Genomic DNA, 23556 nt, shown 5'->3' on the forward strand with positions numbered 1-23556 from the left:
CCACTTTTCTTACTCTCCCCCGCCACTTTTACCTGAGGTAAGCCACAACCGGGTATGTTCCCTCTCTGTTCATGGCCAAGAACCCGGTTAGGCCGTGTGTGATGGTTTCAGGAACCCACAACAATTTACTGTTTAGACAATTATTCTCTCACCTGATGACCCCTCCCCACCTGGGAAGGGGAATTGGGAAAAAACAAGGAAACCCGAGGGGTGAGATATAAACAGATTTAAGAGAGTAAAATGAAATAATTAACATTAGTAACACTAAAGAACCAATATTGATCCCAATACCAATATAAATACCCAAGGATTATACTCACCCCGTTCTACCCGTAGAAGCTGTGCACTCCCCGCAGGGGACAGCCCATGTGGGACACTGCCAGCGCTGCGGCTTCAGGAGGAAGGGAAGGCCTCAGGGCTGCGGCACCGGGGCGAGGAGTTCTCAGGGTGGCAGCCATCACGGGAGAGAGAGAACTCCTCAGCAATCTGTATAATTTATATTGAATGTGTCATTCGTGGTATGAAATAACCCTGCTGGCCAGCTTGGGTCAAGTGCCCGGGTCTCCCTCCTCCTCATCCCCACACCTGGCGAGCTCAAAAACCCCGAAACCTTGAAACCTACATACCATAGCTGGCTATAAAGTAAATATTTTCACCAATTCAGACACTAGAGTATTCTAAAAGTGCAGTTTTCCCAAGCATTAGGAGAGACTTTACTGCAAAGCAAGTGTGTAAGTAATTACTGAAAAAGAAATTAGTCCTGTGTCACTCAGACCAGGACACCGTGTCCCTGTTGTTAGGCACCATCACCATTTGTTTAGTTTGGGCTGATTTCCATCCTCCCATTCCTCTTTTCTTTGTCATCTCTGAAAGGATGAGGTTTCCAGCCTCCCCCCTCATCCTTCCTCGTTAGTACTAGTTTGCACCTCTGCGCACATCTTTCTTTTGCCAGTTCCTGCATTCGGCTGCTTCTCGTCACATTTCAAAACTGTGAAATCGACATTGCTACCAAGTTATGTGCAACAGCAGTTGCCCATCAGCCCTGAGGGGAATTGACATTTTGGTGTCAAAAATTCCCCTCTTTGGCCCAGCATTGAGTCCACCAGCCCAAGAGCCTATTGTCTAATGTTGTGTGGAGCAATGTTTTTTAACAATGAAGATACATAAAAGTAATCTTTGTATCAGATTTCCTGATTTGTTTAGTTTTGCTCCTGATTTTTCTCCATCATCCCCTCCTCATTAGCATCTAAAACATACACAGAGCAGTATCAGCTAGGAGAGATTGACGTTCTTATCACTACCTTCCTGCCTGATGTTCTGCTCAGGGCATGTATCAAACCCACCCAATTTTTAGCTGGTCTCCACATGTTGTGCAGGCAGACAGCTGGGGTCGAGCACGGGAGCAGAGGAGCACAGCTCCCACATAACTTTCCTGGCCTCCTACACATTGCGGGCTTGTTCGCTTCCATGTTTCTTTTTGAATGACTGATTTCTGTGGTGGGTTTTTTTGTTTGTTTTTTGGGGTTTTTTTGTTTGGGTTTTTTTTGGTTTTTTGTTTGTTTGGGGTTTTTTTTTTGTTTGGTTTTGGTTTGGTTTTGGTTTTTTTAAAGAATAGATGTTGGGGACTGAAGTGAGATCGCTTTTATGCTTTATTGCCAAAAATAATTGGTTTTGAAATTGGTTTTGAGAAGGCATTTTTGACAATATGTGAGCTATGCAATGGCTTTAGAAGTGAGAAAGTTGGTGGAAAAGGAGTTGAAATGTTGGCTCTAGAGTGACAGGTAAGATAAAAAAGCAAACAAAGATCAGGCACAGCCATTTTAAAATGCTGTTTATTAAACTTGGCACACAAAGAGAGTGACAGTAAGCAAAGTGAGCTAGCCACAAAGACAGTTCTCATGCTTTACCATGGAGGAGATTAAATAAACAAAAGTGTATTTGAATTTGGGGATAACATATGGGGCTAGCAACATGGCTTGGTATAGCCCTAAATGAGACTCATATGTTCACTTTTCCCCCCACTCCTGGGATCTGGGGTGCAATGGTTCAAGGAATCTTTATGTTCTTCCTCTCTTTTTCCTTCTTTGTCCATTTCAAAAGCTGATTGGGAAAAAAAAGACTGTGTGTGTTTGTATGCCTCTGAGAGAGGACTGGAAAATGGCACAGCAGAGACAGAGAATACTGCAAAACGTGTGGATGGTGAGGCACTACTGAACCCGGTCCTCAAACGCTTACCTTCTGCCCTGTGCAGTTGAATTGAGCTCTCACAGAAGCTGGCATCTGGCATCAACTCGAGTGTCTTCCCCTTGGTTTCTAATTTATCCCATTGGATTTTCCGGGAAACGCTTTCCGTGGAAAAGATGGGAAAGATGTTTCACTCTGCAGATTCACTTTGTGTCTTCTGTGGTGTAATGAAACAGGTGCTGTCAGGAAGGAGTGTTTTCATGGTGCAGAGGGTGAGGATGGGATGAATTCAGCAGCAGACAAGAATGGGTTTCTTTTATGTTGTGAGGCAATTTCACATTCCCGCTCCACTTCTCTGGTTGCTCCTACAGTAGGTGGGGAGAAAATTACCTGCCAGGATTTCCATTGTCAGCGGTGGTCTGGGATATTGCTTGTATCTGTGAAAGACTCCACATTTGTACTGGGGCCAAATGCTGTTGTGCTAGGGATGTATAAAAGAGTGGTTAGCAGAGGCTGTGGGAAGTTCTCAGAGGAATGGTATTCTCTTTCATTTTATCTTTCTTGGAAAATCAGACGGTTTAGATTGGATCAGTCTGAGGGACAGTATCCCTTTCCCCAAGTTTCCTTCAAAATTCATTTCCTGGGCAATGCCTCACCCAAAATCCTGCCTAGACCCCAAGAAGAAAATGGCTTGTACAGTGGGCCTGGGGTGAGGGACACAGATCAGACAACAGACAACGAGGCCTTCCTCCCCTGAGGGCTAGGCATCAGTAATCCTTTCTGGACATGATCAGCCCTCACCTTCCACCCTGTAACGCTTCTGAGCCTTCTTTCTTTCACAGTATGTGTAAAAAGGTGCCTATTTCTTTCTCCTGCTGACAAGTGGAGCCTCTCTAAACTGTACGGAGCTGTTACAGCTCCTTGATGACTCGTTGCTCACCTCTGACCCCAGAGAAATAAAGTATTTCAAGAGACTGAGCTGAAAGGGACTTTAGAAGGATAGTAAACACAGCAATTTATTCACAGCAATTAACAGAAATATTGCGGACAGGAAATAATCTTGCTGTATGCCACTTGTAAAAAGGACAGGAGGAAAGGACTGCAAAGGATGTGGCTGTGCAAGTTTTGAAATAGGCAGGTCTTGGCCCTCAGTTTTCAGGTGTCACACTGTGAAGAAACAAGGATCTTTCTCTACCTCTGCAGTCAGGAGTTGCCTTTGAGCAGACCTGATCCACATTTTATGATGTTGTGATTACCTGACTTTGTCATTCCTCTTAGTTCAAATTAAACAGAGCTTAGGATCGGTCCTTTATCGACACCTTGCCAATGGATGCTTGCTTTGACATGCTGTCTTTTTCTGGCCTGGGTAGGAATGGACGACTGTTTTCCACAGTTAAACTTTTAAAGCATACACCCTGTAGGACCTAAAGTGGGGTTTCTAGAATGTACCTCGGGTCTCACCAGCAAGGTCTGCCAAAGCCTGTTTGTATTGTTGTACCTCCCCTGCTCTTCTTCGGGCCTGATCCCAAGTTGCTCTGTGGGTTGTTGGCTGTGCACTGGTGCAACACCTAAGTAGCGCATAAGATAGCTGTCTAGAGGTGCTTGCCCCTCCTTCTGGCCCCAGTTAGCTGACCCTGACCCTGTCTTCCAAAAAGGACACAGCCTTCTCTCCCTGGCTGCTCTGCCCTCTTTCCTGTGGCACGAAGCCACATCTCCATGAAAGGTGCAAGAGGAGGAATTTGGCAGCTGGTGCTGGGGAGGTCTGCGAGAGGAAGGCTGCTGCTTTGAAGTGCGTGTGAGGTAGGCTGGGGTGAGGGAGAGAAGTGGGCTGGTTGTTGTTCTTGGAATGGAGAATGGGGTAGCTGCTTGAAGGGGAGGATGGGGATATCTACTGGGGGACAGAGGCTTGGGAAAGGGAACCAAATCAAGGCACTGGACAGTTTTTCACTCTCCTGTACGTGGTGAAAACTGAGCCGTTCTGAAGAATCCACATGCCCACACATATCCCTTCCTCCAGGCCTTAACTGCACCGCAGAAATACCAACAGTAATATGTGTGCCATCTGCTGAAGTGAGTGAGAAAACAAAGATTATTTCATACTGGTGTCTAGGGGCTCCTCAGAGGAGTGGAGTTAGGTTTGCTGCCCTTGGGGAACACGTGACACCATCCCTCGCAGGCACCGTCTGCTGCTGGCACATGGACCATGTTGAGGAGCACACTCAACACTTATGGCCTGGGCTGCCTGTCTTCTGTCAGCTGTCCCCAAGGAAGCAGAAATGTGGGCTTTTTTCAGGGATGCTGGTGGTCCCTGAGGAATGTACCTGTCTCATGCATGTCTGCTGATCTTCTGGATGCCCTGACATCCTTCCAGAGGGATATTGAACAACTCAGAGGACAAATTTAGTTCAGATGCTGAGGACATTCTCCCTGGCAGGCTGAGCTGACTATCTGGGTGTTAGCTCAGGGTGTAGAAGCCTGCAAATGATCCCCATCTCCTTGCAGATCCTGTTACTGACTTCTTTTGGACCACAGGAGATACACTGCAAATATCTGGCAGATGCCACCCGTGAGAATGCTTGTCTTTTACCATGGGTGATTGAGGGTGTCTATGATGGTGGTTTATACGCAGGCACCACCTTTTAAGTGCCCAAGGTTGGATGTAAAGTGTTCAAATTCATGTGATGTGTAAAATGTGTTCACATTAAATGCCGCGTGTCTTCATGGTGGGTATGTTTAAGGACAAGCTGCCAGGATAGAAAGTTTTCCACAGTTTATATTCTGTATGTTTTTATCAGCTTATGGCTTCTTCTGAGCACAATAATGTTTTTAAATACAACTTGCTTTCCTTTTTAAAAAAATAAGCTTTTGACATTTTTAATAATAACAGAAAGGTTTCGGTTCGCCCAATGATAAAATCATTACAGATATTAAAATGAAAACATTTTAAACATTTTTTTTGATAAATGGATGCTCTCTTCCCCTCATAAGTAGAAGTCAGAAAAAAAACCCCTTACTAAAAATAATTGATGACATAGACCTAATCTGAATCAACTATATGTACATTGCAGAACAATAGCATTAAAAATTAAAGAATAGTAGAAATGGAACCCTAATTTCAGCTTTCAGGAACTGTAAACAGGAAGCAAAAAGCAACTACAGACATTAGGGTAAACCACTATTTTTTTAAGTGTGCATTTCAAAATTAATAAAAAGACAAATGAACAGAAAAAAAACATAATAGACAATAGAAGAATGCAGCTTCCCTTTAGGAAAATATTTTCAGATGAAGGCATGAGGAGGAAATCTATATGGTTTCTCAAAGAAAATTACCTGTGTTGCCCTTTTCTATCAATTCAGGTTAAAAGAAAAATGTTATATAGTCCGATAATACAACACTTCAAATATTCACATCTTGCATCTCAAGGGATTTGGTCTAGAGAATAATTTGTTGCAAATTGTGGTATTGATTTACCTTTCTTCTATTTCTTACTTTTTCCCTATTCTTGAATGTATTTCTATTGGTAGAGGAGATGTTAGAAGCCATGGTTCTCATCACCTGTCCGTCTTAAAGGAAGAAATAATAAGATAGATAGATTCTTCTTCCAGGAATTTCATGACTCATTTCAAAAAGAGGATTGGTTCCTACCTCATCTTCAGAGATCTGAGTAAAAAGGGACTGAGAAATTATGAATTTTATATTGTTGTGCTCTGAAATACAGAGATTTATTGAGTGAGCTGCAAATTCTGAGTGGGATTCCTTTGATGAAATGCAGACACCAAGACATTTCACCTTATCAAATTGAAATAATTTAATGACCACTGAAAAGAAATAGGCACTTTCATTGTGGTCCTAATACAGGTCAGATAAATTCTGTGATCCAGGTCCTTATGTGTTTTCACCGACCACAGTTGGAACTTAAAATAACTAGCTAAAGTTTAGAGACCTATAATGAAGATACTGAAGGTTAGGTGAGATAAACCTTCCCCAGTACCTCAGAGTTCTTCAATTCTGTAAACTACTGTCCCTCAGCTCCAGGCCAGTGTTATTGTGTTAAGTACAGCAAGCTATTAGGAGGACATAGTTATTGTGTCACGGGTTTCCCGTTCATCTTTGTCATCTGCTGAATCTTCAAAGGCCCTCTGGAATGCCAGCCTGAGGGTGAACTTGATTCTCCGATCCCTGTAGCTTCCCACAAGGAAGTAAATGACGGGGTTGAGACTGCTATTCACACAGGACAGCACAAAGCCGATCTCCGGAGAGTAGAGAAATTTGTAGCCCAAGAAGTCAAAGAGAATCAGGACACTCAAAGGCACAGCAAAAATGAGGAAGAAGAGGATGGTGAGCATGATGACGGTGAAGAGCCGGCCTGTTCGGAGGTGTTGGGAGCTGCACTTGACTCTAAGGAAGAGGGTGAGGCTGAAGACCAGCATGAGGGGCGTGCAGAAGAGGAAGTTCAAGGCTCCGATGGTGATGAGCAGGATGTGGCAGCTCTTGGGAGAGGGGCGAACAGTACACAAAACATACCCAAGCATGTTCAGCAGCAGGGAGAGACCCCAGAGCAGGCCGGAGATGATGCTGGACAAGAGCTTTGGGCGGTGGCTTCGGCACCAGATTGGACAAAGCACAGAAAGGCACCTCTCAATGCTGATGGTGGTCAGGAGATACAAGCCTGTCCCATACATGAAAAGATCCAGGAAGAGGAATATCCCAAACTGCACCCCCACATTGAATTGCATCAAGTACTGAACCGTCTCAATGGCGATGCAGAGGAGATACCCAAAATCAGCAACGGCCAAGTTCAGGATGTAGACAGTGAAGTGGTTTCTCCGGATGCGGAAGCCAAGGTACCAAATGACCATGCCATTTCCCACCATCCCACAGGCAGCGCTGATGAGGCAGAAGCTCTCCATGAACTTGAGGACAGCGTATGATGCCTCTGTCTTTCCCACAGCCACACTCTGGTTAGTCCCATGAGCCTGGCTGGTTGCAGTTGGAAGGAAGATTGCTGTAGTTGAAGTACTCATAATGAGTGATTTCAGACAGACCTGTAAGAAGAGAGGAGAGAGGTGGTAACTCCAGTGTGACTTTGCCTCATGGTGACCTGGTGGTGTTTCTGGATTTGCTCCAGCTCTTCGTAGCCGGAGTTTAGGGAGGCATTGCTGTGGTTGCACTCAGAGCATGGAGCCCTGTTCAAAGCACTCTATCTAAAGCCAAATTCTATATGACATATAGGGAAAGTTAGATCGCAGTGTATTTCTCCCTTTTTAAAATTAATTTCTTGAGGTTCCTTTTTGCACTCAGTATTGGGAACAAACATCTTAACAAGCATTTATAGCTTAGATTAATCATGTCTGAATCTTGTCTGAATAAAAAGAGGACCCAGTGTTAACAACTCTGGGATAATTGTCTTTGCTTCACGTAGCTAGGATTAGGTGAGACAAATCTTGTCAAAAGTGTATGAAAGTTCTAGGCAATCAGCATATACGTTTAATCAGCATGAAAGATGAAAGAGTTTTGTCCCATGCATATGCTCAGAAAACATGGTAGAGAGTACTCAAAATAGCTGGTAGTTTTTTATGTCGATGACTGATTTCTGTTTTAATAAAGGGTTAATTTAATGTGGTTGGTTTATTCTCTTGAGCCCTATGTACAGACAATAAACAATTCAGTCTGACAAAGTCAGCCCTTAATAACTTCCTTCTCAGAGAGGAACTGTCAGAACCATGTGTGGGATAAAATGTCCAACCCTCACAAGACATTGGAATTATGGCTCAAATAATTATTTCACCCCATTCCCTGAGGCAGCTCGCCCTGCTTCTTCCCCCATGATACTGGGATCTGAATGAGAATCTTAAAAAAAAAAAAAAAAGAGATTTCACACCTTTTTTTTTTGTCTGATGAGGTCAAACAGCGTGACTCTCTTCCTCTCTCCCCACCAGCTATTAAGATGATACTGGGTGATAAAAAAAAATTTTAAAAAAAAAAAAAAAAAGAGATTTCACACCTTTTTTTTTTGTCTGATGAGGTCAAACAGCGTGACTCTCTTCCTCTCTCCCCACCAGCTATTAATTTTGAAGTGGGAAGGTAGAGAAGTGTCTTCAAAGACAGCAGAAGACAGTTAAAAAGAAGAGAGGAACAAGCCAAAATAGGGAGAGCTAGGAAGATGTGAATCATTGAACAGTCTAACCAGCATGAATAGTCTGTTCTCTCTTTGTAAAACGCTGCAGCATGCATGGAGATAGACTTCCATAAACAAGTGAAATGTGACAGATTGAATCATTATTGTTTCATCTCTGCACCCCAGACACACTGTCTTTGGTGCTGCATGGATAGAGGCAAGATAAGTGCCTGATGCAGATAATTTCCTTGGCCAGCTGATGGCCTGGAACAGAGGAGACAATCCTGCTGCATTAGTCCATGGAAGGCACGTACGCCAGCAGTGCTTGGTTGGGAATCCAGCTGGGACCGTTAAATCTGGCTTCCACCATTAAAAATGAAAACAACTCATTTTTCACTGCCTTTAAAGCTGCCATTTGAATTAATGGAGGTTTATGAGCACCACCAACAGCAAAGTATTTTATCCTAAGATAGCTGTCTTCGGTAGGTGTGCAGTCACCTGCCCATCTTTGCGGACTGCAGATACGTTGCAGAGTGCCAGCTTCAGTGAGAAGATTAGTGTGTGGACTGCTGAAATTAGCTGAGGCGAATTCCACCCTTGGCTTGCAGGATGTGAAACCTTTAGGGTTGACCAAAACCAGGGAACTTCTGGCACTGCACCATACTCTTATATAGGAAGCTGGATGATCCCATCCTCAGCTGCTACGGGACCTCGAATGTTTTGAGCGTTAAGACTTTAGAGACCACTGGTCTCTAAAGAAAGAATTTCAGTACATACTGAAAGGGACTATGGAAAACAAAATCCATCATCTCCTTCAGAATGCACAGAATCTCTGTTGTAGCACAGTTTCACAACAGGAACATCCCTGAGTTCAGATTCACCTTCTTTTTCCTTATCTGGGGAGGGCAGCATACTGCCTGACCAACATCACCAGCAAGCTTACCTCTTCCCTGAACATCTGTAGCAAGCAAATTGAAAAGATACAGCCTTATGTCTTTGTTCACTTCCTCACTACCTGTTTTGGGGTGGCAGCAAATTATCAGACCTTGATCCACAGTACAAAGCAGCTGAAGCAGCCTCTAATGCTGTGAACCAAGTCTGATGTGACGAGAGAGGAAGACCCGGTGGTTAAATGGTTTCCTTTAGAAAGACCTTTAGCAGACCCAGTGCAGCACTACCCTCTGCCACAAGCTATCTGAAGCAAATTTCTAATTGATTTGAAGAGGACACAAACATTTGGGTGTCACTTAAGCTCTGTCTAAGCCCACTCCAGCCTTCTGACCATGTGCCTGCTTTAGGAAAGCAGCTATTCTACCTCCCTGCAGCAGTCATCTCCAGAAGGCAGTTTACCTCATCCTCCAGAAGTGTGTCTCTCTCCAGTGAGCATTCAGGGAATGACAGGTGATTAGTTGTCTAACTTAAGCTCGTCAAGCATATTTCTTAATGTTAAGTGACATCTCCCTGTCCCATTGATCATGTGGGATCACATGCATATATGATATTCTATGATATTATGCATATATGCATAAGGATTGCCAGGTACTGACATGACTGTAATGGATGCCCTGCAGAACAGTGACAAAACATCAATAGTTTTGCCTTCCACTGTAATGGAAGTGAAGGAATCCTTCTCTGACTTCTGTAGACCATGGAAAAGAATACCGAAAAAGACACTCACAGTTCTCATATATTTATTTATGACTTTGGAAAGACTGATTTCTTCTTGTCTCCAAGACAAGTTTGTGTCTCCAAGGCATGTTCAAGATGTGAGTCTACTTCCTTAACGAAACTGATTAATGAAAGCTTGCATCAAACAGCAGCAGACTGAGGCTAGGTGGTCTTTTTCTCTCTTGAGATTAAACATCCTGCCTGTGATTTGCATGCTGAGTACCATGTAGTTCTTGTTGCAGATGTCAGTCTGAACAACCTTGACACCACAAAGACATTTTAGACTATGGGCACAAAGTTAGGATGTTGCATTTTTTCTTGACTAATGTCAAGTGATCATTTAAGACCAAAACTGTTAATCCTAGGTCTCTGAATAATGGCATCTTGTATTACAGAGGTGTACTTAGAGCAATTCAATAGCACTTGTTCATGGAAAAAGGTGCCCAGAATTGAGTTCTCCTTATCTTGAAAATGATAAAGGCATTTGCTTACCTATAGCCAATTTCTAACTAGCAAGAGAAGAAGATGTTGCATCTCCTTTCCTCCATTTTTTTCCTCCTCCCTTCCCCTCATCGCCTCTCCAAAAGCATGACAGAAAACATTAGACAGAGTGCAACCCCAAAGATGCCATCTAGGAATTTCTCACCTTTTTGTGGGCTCCTTGGAATTTCAGCGACTGATTTGCAGCAGCTGCCTGGTATAGATCTGCTGGGTAAAATTGTCACCTGCGTTCTGTGACATACAGTCCAGATAAAATCCTTATGTCCTACTGTAGCGCTGGGCTAGTTTGACAGTGCTTAAAAAGCCACGGTCTTCTCGACGTGACAGCTGACAGCCAGCCAATCACTCTCTTGGGGAAATAACTATTTTGTTGTGTGTGGTCACTTAGGGAACTACTTCCCCCTTCCCTCTGTGTACAGAACCTGCCACTGTCATGTTACTACTTCTCACTTCTTCAGCCAGTCTCACAACACGAAGAAACCAAGAACTGTCTGTACAAAATTATACCTTGCCTCTTGCACTGATGCTTTGTTTCCTACTCATGTCCCTGAGGTGTTCCAGTTTCACAGACCTTGAAGAGGATGCCTTACTGCTGCTCAGGGTCACATAGATTGAGAAATTGTCAGTCCTCTTCCATAACGCCTGCCGATGATTTCACAACATCCCTCAGCACAACTTCTCATTCCCCAAGGGCCTATTGTCCCTACCAAACTTGCCTGAACACACCCATCACCACCGAGTGTCCTCTTCTGACCCACAGCCTCTTCCAACACAAGTTACCACCCTGCTTCGTCCCTACTGCTTCACACAACCTTTCCTGGACGAGGGTCCACCCAAACTCCATAGCCTTACCACACCTCAACAGATAAGATTGCCCAGCCTCTGCTTGTGCTGCTTTCAATACCCACTGCCCGCTTCTGATGTCAGGAGCATTTTCAATGCAGCTTCACACCCCACAGTATTACCTGCCACTTCACAGTGTCTTTCAGCACAGTCCTTCACCACACCTCAGGCACTTCTGATTTCACAAAATCCCTCAAGACAGACTCCAGCCTTGTGCCTTCCATTTCCAGTTTCACAGCTTCCCCCCAAACAGTGCCTCAGCCCCATCCTGCCCACCATCAAATTCACACCTCTTCACCACCTCACGTCTCTATCAAGACAGCCCCTTGCCAGTATTCACTACCCACCCACAACACCTCACTCATCTTCTCACTATGCACAGTCCCCTATGTGCATGAGCTACCACCACCACGGTGTCCAGATCCACGTGCAAAGTAAGTGAAATCAAAATGGAGAAAACACCTTTCTCCTTTCCTGGCAGCAAGAACATTCTTAGGGGGAACAATTGTGCAACAGGAGACACCAGCAACTCTTGATTTGGGCTTGTGCATTAAGTCACTTCTGCTAGTCCGTTTGGCTAGGGAAATAAGAGACACGAGTATGACGCTAGCCAAATTGCTGCCATGTGTGTAAGTAGGTACAGAAACTGGCAGATCTGGCCTAAATTAACTTAGCAGACCAGATACCTGATGGTTCATCTTCAGCTTCTTCTGTCATTTGTTGTTCCTCTTCCTTTCCCAAAGATTGTAAGATTGTTTTTACTTTCTTACCCAATACTCTGTTTCCTATAGTGACTACTGTTAACCCTTATTAACCTGGCCAGGACTCCAGGCTACACTCTAAGATGATATTTAAGTTAGAGGACTATTTTCACCCAGAGCAGTATTTAACCTCCTCATTAATTTGGGGATTTTCATTTTCACTGGAAGGGTCGCTGTCATTCTATGTCAGATGGTTAGATTACTTTGGTTGTTATTGGGCCATTCTAAACTTCAAGAAATGTCAACACAACAAAGTAACGGGCAATGCATGAAACAATTTATTTATTGACACCCATAAGTCAGAAGCTAAAAATACACAGTAGACTTCAGAGCAGTGATGAGTTTGAGTTGAACTGATGCATGAATTGGCGCATTGGTTTGCTTTATTGTGTTTCATTTCATAGATTTACCTTTGGCTGCAAAAGTTTAAAGTTAAGAAAGATGAGGTTCTTCTTGATAGCCTTCTCTTGTTCTCATAAGCCCACTCCCCAAGCCTGTCAGAGTCCTCTGGATGGCATCCCTTCCCTCAAACATATCAACTGCAGCATTCAGCTTGGTGTCACCTGCAAACTCGCTGAGGGTGCACTCAATCCCACTGTCTATACCAATGATGAAGACATTAAATCGTATTGGTACCACTATGGACCCTTGAGGGATACCACTCGTTGCTAGTTTCTACTTGGACATTGAGCCATTGACTGTAACTCTTTGGACACAGCTTTTGTCTGCCCTAAGTAATTGTGTTCAAAATCTAGATGTCTATTTCAGACTTAATCCCATCCTAAAATCAGTTTTGAGGTAGATCAGGTGAGTAAGTTTCTGGAGAGAACTCTTTCCAGAGGAGAGCCAAGAGTGACAAAGACTCAACTCAGCTGACTTCCATAGGCATAAAAGAGCTGACTTCCTCCCTCGGTTTCCCCATTTGTAAAAGAAGGATTTTTTTCACTTACTCTGTAATTTGCTGGCCTTTGCAAGAGCACACAAGTTCTTGCAAGAGGCTTTAGTCATTGGATTGCCGGTGATGAAATTTCATGCAAAATAGGACTTGAAGGGTCATCAAGAGGCAACCCAGGCAATCTTTTGCCTCTGTGAAAACTTAACTTGAGCATAACCACTACTGAGAGAAGTGTGCCTAACCTGCCCTGTAAAAGCCGACTATGACAGGTAACTCTTTACCACCCCTCAAGCATGGCTTCTATCTCACTACTAGAAATCTCTCTGACTTTTTTTACACAAAGATTAGTGGTTTATGTGTTTTCATTTTTGGAATACACGAAGATGTGAAGTACTGTTTGATTACTCACAATCCTTTAAAGCCAAAGCAGGGGGATTAATGAGCCTCTACACTTGGGAAAACCATAAAGCCATAAACCATAAACCATAAAGCTTCCAATTAAGGAAGGACTCTGGAAAGGGTTAACTGGACTAGGTTGCTGCACATGCTTGTCCAGTTTAATATTCAGCTAATCCATTGGCTGTTATTTCTACTTGAGAAATCCTGAAATGCTTTCATAATATCACTCTCACTGTGGCTGTTTCTTTAATATACGTTTGCTTGAACTTTTCAGTAAGGACAGAGTTAATTTCTTCTCCCTTACCCCTTCCTTTCATGCCTTCCTTTCATTAAGCCTCCAAGACTCCCTCCAGCCTCAAGAGCCCTTCAGGTGGGAGATTTCCTTGGAGAGGGTTACAGAGTGCTACTTAAACAGTTTTCTTCTCAGCCTTCTTTCTGCTGCTGGGTTGTGAATAAATCGTTTGGTGCACACAGGCCAGTCCACACTATCCAGACAGCCCATCAAAGCAGTTCTCACATAGGCAAAAAAATACCAAGATATACTTGTGATACAGAAAAGCAAGAAATTAAGTTAGATGGGATTATACAGTAAAAGTGTTGGAAGCTTTCCAGAAGCCATTCTGTGTTCTTTAAAGACTGTGCTCTAATGCATTCCTACCAGGGAAGGCAGGTGTTGACGAGATAAAATCATACAGCCTTTACTCAAAAAATTAGATCTCCAAACATAGAGGAGGTAAGTTTTCCGGGTACTCTGGATTCCTCTTTTCTATTTTAGTTTCCTTTCTTCTTTTCTTTTTCTGATTTCCTTTCCTCTTTTCTTGTCCTTCTTCTTGAACAAATGTGAAAATGCAAAAAGAAATTTTCACTAAAGTTATCAACTGTCTATGGCTGGAACATGCACAGAGCTAGTTGTGTAGTCTCAGATTAGATGATTTTGTTATTTTGTTTCCCATTAATCACCTGAGATTTTAGGGAAGAATGTTTGCAATAAGGAGATGGTGCATTATGCATTATGATTGCATTATATCATATACCTCTAGTCTCTCCCTGAAAAGATACTTGTAGAAGTAAGACATAACTTGTGGGAATCCTCTACTGAATTAGTCATTCTAGTCATCCTCTCAGGGTCAACAGAAAGAAACAAGCACCTCCAGCATGTAATTCATCACATCTTTAAGTAGACACCTTAGGCTGGTCATGAATTGCCCTGCAAAGGCAGAAAAAGGAGTGCATATGACTGGCTCAGATATAGGTGCCTGCATGTCATAAGTCAATGAGATGGAATGAGGCAGATGAATATATTGTAAAATGCACTTCTGTTGGAGCAGGTCCAGAGGAGGCCACGAAGATCATCAGAGGAGTGGAACACCTCTCATGTGAGGACAGGCTGAGAGAGTTGGGGGTGTTTAGCCTGGAGAAGAGAAGGTGCCAGGGAGCCCTTATAGCAGCCTTCCAATATCTGAAGGGCACCTACAAGAAAGCTGGAGAGGGACTGTTTACAAGGGCATGTAGCGATAGGATGAGGAGGAATGGCTTCAAACTGGAAGAGGGGAGATTTAGATGAGATATCAGGAAGAAATTTTTCACTCTGAGGGTGGTAAGGCACTGGAACAGGTTGTCCAGGGAAGTTGTGGAAGGTCCATCCCTGGAGGGGATTGATGGGCTGGGAGCAACCTGGGCTGGTGGGAGGTATCCCTGCCCATGGCAGGGGTGTTGGAACTCGATGATCTTCAAGGTCCCTTCCAACCTAAACCATTTTATGATTCTATGACTGTGATCTTTTTTTCTTGGAGATACATCAGAAAATGAATTATCCATGTAGATTTTACCCCCCTTCTTGAATATCTGTTACCTACTGTTAATACAGCTGTCAGCTCAGTGAAAGTCCCTAACTTTCACAACTTCCTCTCTAGGCTTTACTTCGTGGGTTTGGAAGCAATTTTGGTTTTTCTCCATTTCAGTGTTTCCTGCGGATGCTTAATCAGTTTTTGCCTGCACAAGAGTTTCTGATTTTGCTGTAGTTTTAAATAGTTGCTAGATAATTTGAATTAGCTGAATCATTTCACAGATCTGCTCAGATCACCTGTAGAAACAGGGAGAACTGCTTGTATTTTCATTGGGCAGGACTTGCAATGCCGATTTTTAACTGCAGTTGACTGGGAATGTTTTGATACTGGGAGGAATCCCATACAGCTGATAAATTGTTTCTAAAAGGTGCTTATTTTTGGTCAAACTCCTTAAAGAGTTTAATTTAGTGGTTTCCAGGCTTCTTTGACCAAAGCAGCTCTGGTATCTGGGTGCATAATGACAACAAGTTGGTGATGTCATCTGGATGTAGATGTAGATCATTTACTTACTAGTAATATGTACTGCTCGGGGGGCTACAGCTGGAACAGGCCAAACCAAAGAAGCCCCACATTCACACCGGAATGTGACCATGTCTGAAAAGAGAAACTGTATAGGTGTAGAAACACCTAGAGATAAGGAGTTCAGGCATAGCACAGAAGAAAATGAGGATGGCATTGTGGAAAGCTCTGAGCTACTTTCAGGGGACAAGAAGGACTATTCTCTGAAGTTAACTTTACCCTGGTGATGTTTATTTACTTAGGTTTCTCTTAGTCAATGGAAATAGAAAGGGTTCTGTAAAGGACCTTAGTTTAGTTGCTCTGTGTATAGGGAGACTTTGACCACCAGCTAGATTGGCTTCACTAAAAAGAGATTAACCCTCGAGAATATCCCCTAGAGTGTAGCACAAATCAGTATAAAGTAGAATTCATACGATGCTGGGACAGAAGATCTGAAAAGATCCTTTCATTCTTCCTTCCTCTCAAAGGAACATTGCTGAGATTAGAGCAAGCTAAATACTAGAGTAAGTCATATATGAATTTCTTTGCTGTTTTCACCATCATAGATCATTTCCCCAGAAATTGTTCGAGCCCATGAAGCTGCAAATTTGTTCCAAAATGTATATATACACAAGAGATTCTTTTTTTTCTCTGTGAGTGATTTCATTTCATTTTCTCTGAAAAACAATTCAAAGATCATTTTTACTTATAAAATAAATCAGCATTCCAAGGAATGCATCCAGGTGTTCTTAAAAGCTCTGGTTTTACAAATATTGTTATCGTGGACTTGGTCTACACTGAGAACAAACATGCTTTTAAACATCTGTAGCCCCTGCGGTGCTCGAGGTGAATGCTCTGGCCTTCTTCTTAGTACACCAGCCATAGATCCAGCCCTTCAAAATCCTGGAGGACCAGGACGGAGGGACATATCACAGAGTGCACCTGTCTCAGTGCAGTAACAGCCATAGCTGAAGTGTCATGCAAGGATGATTAAATACCTAAGGGGAGGGAAGTAAAAAAAACAATAAAACCCCCACTTCATAAACTTAATACTCATCCTATATATTTCTTAATCTGTAGGCACTTCTCATAAAGAAGTCATTATTGATAATGAAAAAAACTGATGAATCACTTTTCTTTATTTTTCCATGTACCTAGGCTGTACGTTGCATATCACCACCCAGCTGATTAACATGGAGAATGCAAGCAGTGTGAAGGAATTCATTCTTCTGGGCCTCTCAGAGAATCAAGGGGTGCAGAAAATATGTTTTGTGATGTTTCTGTTCTTCTATGTGATTATTTTGGCAGGAAATCTGCTCATTGTTATCACTGTAATTAGCAGTCAACGTCTGAACTCCCCCATGTATTTCTTCCTGTGCTACCTGTCCTTCGTAGATATCTGTTACTCTTCTGTCACAGCTCCCAAAATGATTGCTGACTTCCTTGTTGAAAATAAAACCATCTCCTTTGTAGGTTGCATAGCACAGCTCTTTGGGGTACACTTTTTTGGCTGCACAGAGATATTCATCCTCACAGTGATGGCCTATGATCGCTACGTTGCCATCTGCAGACCTCTCCACTACACCACACTCATGACCAGGCGTGTGTGTGGCCGGATGGTCATCGGCTCATGGGTAGGAGGCTTCCTGCACTCCATAGTGCAGACTCTTCTCACCACTCAGCTCCCCTTCTGTGGCCCTAACAAAATTGACCACTACTTCTGTGATGTCCACCCCCTACTACAACTGGCCTGTACCAACACCTACGCTGTGGGCATCATTGTTGTTGCCAACAGCGGAATGATAGCTCTGAGCTGTTTCTTCATCCTGGTCATGTCCTACATTGTCATCCTGGCTTCCTTGAAAAGTCAAACATCCGAAGGGCGGTACAAGGCCCTCTCCACCTGTGGGTCCCACATCACTGTGGTGATTCTGTTCTTCGGGCCATGCACGTTTGTCTACATACGTCCATCCAGCAATCTGTCAGAGGACAAGAGCGTGGCGGTGTTTTACACTGTCATCACCCCCATGCTGAACCCACTCATCTACACACTAAGAAATGGGGAGGTGAAGAATGCCATGAGAAAATTGTGGAGTAGAAAAGTGGTAAGTGAAAATGGAAAAGTGTAGACCTGTGGTAACATTTCCGAAGGGTCAGAGAAAATCAAGCATATGATCTCTTTTGTGAAAATTTCCCAAGAGCTTCCTTTCAAAGAAGAGCTTGCTGTTAGCTTCTGTTGTAATTAGGAAGACACTGAAGGCTCATCTTTTGATTTGAAAGACATTGTGAACTCTGTGACAAGTAGGCATTCCCTTTCTAGTCTCTTGTTAACTAGTGCAGGGCCCGGCCTGGGGCTCCTGAGCACACCAGTGTTTAAATAAATATTATCAAAAATACTGAAAACGTTGTCCAGGTAGAGCATCCCATTACTCAGGTGTAAACTTTCAGATAAACTCCATCTGCTCTCTAATCCATTCAGCTGGGAAAGAGAGGACTGTGGTCACCTGCTGCTGCTTTCTGCTTGCAGTAAATGCCTTTTTATGAGAATCATACTGTGGTATGTTGAATCCATGGGTTAGCAAATAAAAACCTGATATTAGGTGCTAGTTGGGTCATTTGCTGATGCAGGTAACAGGAGAGGAAGCTTCTCCCCTTCTCCTGCCAGTGCAACAAATCCTTTCTGCAGTGTTCAAATTCAGGCTGGATGGGGCTTTGAGGGACCTGATCTAGTGGAAGGTGTCCCTGCCTGTGGCAGTGGGGTTTGGACTAGATGATCTCCAAAGGTTCCTTCCAATCCAAACTGCTCTATAATTCTAAAATTCTATAATTCTATCTACTTCAACTGTCACTGATGCCTTCCTCCCAACCATTCCCTCTATCCTTCAGCTCTGACTCAGGATTTTTATTTTAATGTTTAGACAAACACAGTATCATAGATCTAATGAAAGGCACCTTGCTGACTGTAAGAAAAGAAGGAATCACCAAAGAAGGCATTTGGAGGCACAATTTAATGCGTCAATGGAAAAAAAAAAAAAAAGAAAGAACTGTTTAGGAACTATTCTAGTATGCAAGACAACTCCTAACCCACCAGAGCACATTTTCACACTCACGCAAGCAAAGGAGCATGTTTTCCATGGGAACAGCTGCTACACCTACTATGGCAAGAGGGAAGAGAAGAAACATGAGGATGAAAGACCAAACCAGTGCAGTGCCAGTCAAAGCTGTCACTGAGTGAGAAGCTGTAGCAGCTCAGGGTCTCCACCTGAGGAGCCACAATGAGAAAAGAGAACCTACCCCTTACCTTGCCAGCAGAAAAGCACCAAGTTAGCTGAGTAAGGAAGGAGAAGAACTGCTTGGTGCCATCCAAAAGTAATTGAAACACTTTTATTTCTTCACTTACATTCCCTATAACCACCTGCACCTGTGTCACCTCAACATGACTTAAATAGGGTTCAAGGTTACAAGGCGTTCTCAGCTCAAGCTAGAGCTTATAACTTTTTATGTGTATACACAAAATTATATATATATATATTACAAATAGATTTTTTTTAATGTTTTGGGGATGAACACCTTTTTTTTTTTTTCTGGATGTCCCACTTCTGGGTGCTGCTGGGCAAGTATTCGGCCATAGCTTATGGAAAGTGTTCCTGAAAACAACATTAGGCTCCTCTACACTTCAGTAAAAATTCTTACAGGAACTTAATACTTGGGGTAAAGACTTGCTTCTGTGTTTTGCATTGTCTCAGCAAAAATACCTGGTAAGCAGTGAGGACTAACCACAAACCTTTCTAAATTTTTGAAGTAACTTCCCGTTTTACTTCTTGTTTCAAAATTGTTCAGCAGATGTCTAAGGGATAACAATGAATAGCACAGTTGTGATATTTCTTTTGTGCTGTCAACAGGCAACGGTAAGAACAAGTAAACAAGAAATAAAAATGCATATGAGAAATATTAGCTTAGGGACAGAAAGGAGAATTTATATAAATGTCCTATGTAAGACACATCTTTACTTCAAGAACATTTGATTGCAAAGGTAAGGTGACTTTAAATCTTGCAAAAGGCCAGATGGGATGTTTATTCGAACTAGAAATTCTTCCAGAAGAAATACATGTCCAGTAGTAAATGAAGCCTATTTATCTGGAGAGCATTAAAAAGCCAGCCAGCAAACAAGCAAGTAACGAAGCAAACTCATGTGCAGTGTGGCAGTCTGGATGACCACACTCCAACATCACTCTCCAGAGACTACCCTAAGAGATGTGCAAAGTACAATTTGTCGCTCCTTAACCACTGATGATTCTGACAAAAACTTTGTATGCCTCTGGGATCTCATTACTCCTGATACTCATGTGCTTCTGCTGTGTGATTTACTTTAAATATTTCTGCTACAATTTCCCCATCTTGTGAGAGATAATTGTTCTTGTAGGTGCTCTTGGAAGTTGCTTTCCACAGAATGAGAAATGCAGGTAGAGAGACACGCTGTTCTTTTCAGCCACTGTAGGTTTCAGAATTGGAAGAGATACGGACTGTGTTCACAACATCTAAGCAGCGCCTTGCAGCTAAGATATTCTGATGAAACCACCTAAAGTGGTCAGAGGAAGTGGTCAGAGGAGCAATAGCAAGCAAACTCTCGGAGACTGACAAATATGAACTGTGTAAGTTTTCTGATACTGTTCTCTTCAAGCGTGCTTGAAATCCTACCTTTGAAAATAGACATTTCTGTTGAGTGACTTTTGTGAGGTCCATTTTATAAATTAGAAAAAAATCAATTACACATTTTTCAGCCTTTGTTTTAGTTGTCATCTTATTTGCCTTGTTTTTCCCCAGTTATATACTGTTACCAGAAAGATCAGTCAAAAGGACATTGTCAGTGTTACAGAGAGGACTTGGGAGCTGATGACGGCACTTCCTATGTGCTCAGGCTTACACTGCCTGAGCTGTACATGTCAGGCAACAATGGCCATGACAGACATACTTTGGACTTCCCCACAGTGCTTTTCCTCTGCTCATGGAGGGGCATGGAGAGAGGGATGGAGACACTAAGGAGCCTTTCCTCTGCTGTCCATGTTGGGGAGTAGCCAGTAGGTGAGGCAGAGAGCTCAGGAGAAAGAGCAGAATGTCCTGTGATTGTCAAATAAAATTCAGCCCCCAAAGGGCTTGCTGGTATCACAGACAGGGTTATTACACCTTTGTCACCTCTATCTTCACGTGCAAATTGAACACTACTGATACTTGTGTACTGCATGGGAATGCCGCAAAGGCGAATGCATGGTGTTTGTCACTAGCGGTGCACTCATTACCCCTCTGTCACTACAGGTGTATTTATGAGGTGTTCCACACTAAGTCCGGGACCTGGATGAGGTATACAAACCCCTGCTAATGCACCTTTTATGCAAATTAGCTCCAGATTAGTTTGTTCATGTACTGTAAGAAAGGCGGTCCAAGAAAACACTGGGCAGCTCTTTCTGTGACTGAATTTATTCAGGTTTATCACAGTCAGAGAGATAATAAGGAGTGGCTCTGTGGCATTCCTTTAGAGGGTTGAAAAGGAAAGTACAATCACTGCATGCACAAGGACCTTCCTCAGGTCATGATCAAAGTGTTGAGTCTTGAATTATAGCTCTTCTGGTCAACTTTTATTTCCAAGTCAACATTATAGGGTAAAAGTGGGGGGACCTGGTAATTAGTCTTCTTTTTTAAAGAGGCAAAGGTGAGAAGTAGGATTCTTGAGGGTATTATTTTTACTACACTCCTCAAATAAATAGTCTGAGTTTGTTATGATATACGTTAATAATATATTCTGATTTGGATATTACCTGTTATTCCTTGAGGGAAGCATTGAATTTAAATGGAAACTGTTCCCAAAATTCACCAAGGGAAATATGCTTAATATTTAATATACCAGTGGTTGGTATGTTTATGTACTGATAATGTCCCACGTCTAATGCCATCTCTTTTCTCTGCTTCAGATCCTGTCTATGTGGTGTCTATGGAGAACGAAAACAATGTGACAGAGTTCATCCTCCATGGACTGACACAAGATAACACAGTAGCAAAAGTGTGCTTCTTGTTATTCTTACTCTTCTATGTGGCTATCATTCTTGGAAACCTGCTTATCATCATCACTATAAAGACAAGTGAACAGCTGAACTCTCCCATGTACTTCTTCCTGAGCTACTTGTCATTTGTCGACATCAGTTACTCTACTGTCACAGCTCCCAAACTCATTTATGACCTTCTTGTTGAGAAGAAGACCATCTCTTTTGTGGGCTGCATAGCTCAACTGTTTGCGGGCCATTTCTTCGGGTGTGCTGAGATCTTCCTTCTCACAGTGATGGCCTATGATCGTTGCATTGCTATATGCAAACCGCTTCATTACACAAATATTGTGAACAAGTATGTCTGTGTCTGGCTGGTGGCAGCTTCTTGGGTGGGAGGCTTTGTACACTCCATGGTGCAGACCCTGCTGGCCATTCAGTTACCATTTTGTGGGCCCAATGAGATTGACCACTATTTCTGTGATGTTCACCCTTTACTGAAGCTGGCCTGCACTGACACCTACATCGTTGGTGTCACTGTGGCTGCCAATAGTGGTGTGATTTCCCTGAGCTGTTTTGTTGTTCTTGTTGTGTCCTATGCTGTTATCTTGGTTTCTTTGAGGACACGCTCTTCTGAAGGGCGTCTCAAAGCACTCTATACCTGCACTTCCCACATCACTGTTGTAGTTCTGTTCTTTGGGCCATGTATTTTCATCTACATGCGCCCTTCCACCACCTTCTCAGCTGACAAGATGGTCTCTGTGTTCTACACCATCATCACGCCTATGCTCAATCCCTTGATCTACACCCTCCGAAATGGAGAGGTGAAAAATGCCATGAAAAGGTTGTGGAACAGAAGAGTGAAGAGTGAGCAATGAAACGACAGAGTGCGAGTTTGTAAGATGATGTGAGCTTAGGAAACTGTGGGGAGTGAAAGAGTGGTGTTCAGGAGGGGCTTTCCAGTAATGTTGCTCTGGTTTTAGCACAGCTATTCGGAATAGGGCTGAGACTAAATTCAAGGTTTTACATAACTTTTCTCCTTTGGAAACTGTAAGTCTGAAGGATGTGAGGTTATTGTCAGCTACCAAACCTGAGCATTAGGGATGGTATTGTGGCATTTACCTTCAGGCACCTCATAGCTGTATCTTGGATATCTGTCTACACTTCTCCCAGCATTAGGAGAAAAAACCCAAGTATTTTGAGGGTTTATTCTTTCCTACTAGGTCCTAAAAGCTTCGGAAAGTAGCATTTCCTTACATTTCTGCACAAAGGAGTGATGGTGGTACTAATCTTCTAAGAGTAAACAAACCTTTCAGTACAGCCCAGTGCTGGCAGCTTTTATCTCACATATATTGAGGTGTCTACAACTGAGCAAGCTGCTGAGGAAAGTCAGCAGTCTTTGGGTGGACGGGACTCATTTCATGGTAAAATAGAATCATAGAATGGTTTAAGTTGGAACGGACCTTGAAGATCATCGAGTTCCAACCCCCCTGCCATGGGCTGGGATACCTCCCACCAGCCCAGGTTGCTCCAAGCCCTGTCCAACCTGGCCTTGAACACCTCCAGGGATGGGGCAACCTGGGGGAACCTCACCACCCTCAGAGTGAAAAAGTTCTTCCTAATATCTCATCTAAAACTCCCCTCTTCCAGTTTGAAGCCATTCCCCCTCATCCTATCGCTACATGCCCTTGCAAAAAGTCCCTCTCCAGCTTTCTTGTAGGTGCCCTTCAGATATTGGAAGGCTGCTATAAGGTCTCCCTGGCACCTTCTCTTCTCCAGGCTAAACAATCCCAACTTTTTCAGCCT

General features: G+C 43.1%; 3 protein-coding genes across 3 annotated transcripts; 2 read left to right on the forward strand and 1 right to left on the reverse strand.

Annotated features, from left to right (window-relative positions):
* Positions 1-6252: 6252 nt before the first annotated feature.
* On the reverse strand, positions 6253-7209 carry LOC104287516 (proto-oncogene Mas-like). The gene has a single exon (XM_009886233.1). The coding sequence runs from the start codon at positions 7207-7209 to the stop codon at positions 6253-6255; it is 957 nt and encodes a 318-aa protein (XP_009884535.1).
* A 9699-nt stretch (positions 7210-16908) lies between these two features.
* Positions 16909-17844, forward strand: LOC104287556 (olfactory receptor 4S2-like). Its single transcript, XM_009886279.1, has one exon. The coding sequence runs from the start codon at positions 16909-16911 to the stop codon at positions 17842-17844; it is 936 nt and encodes a 311-aa protein (XP_009884581.1).
* Positions 17845-21701: 3857 nt separating this feature from the next.
* LOC104287557 (olfactory receptor 4S2-like) lies at positions 21702-22628 on the forward strand. Its single transcript, XM_009886280.1, has one exon. The coding sequence runs from the start codon at positions 21702-21704 to the stop codon at positions 22626-22628; it is 927 nt and encodes a 308-aa protein (XP_009884582.1).
* The last annotated feature ends 928 nt before the right edge of the window (positions 22629-23556 follow it).

The sequence above is a fragment of the Charadrius vociferus genome, unplaced genomic scaffold, assembly GCF_000708025.1.
Source record: "Charadrius vociferus isolate BGI_N301 unplaced genomic scaffold, ASM70802v2 scaffold115, whole genome shotgun sequence".
In the NCBI taxonomy this organism is placed as follows: domain Eukaryota; kingdom Metazoa; phylum Chordata; class Aves; order Charadriiformes; family Charadriidae; genus Charadrius; species Charadrius vociferus.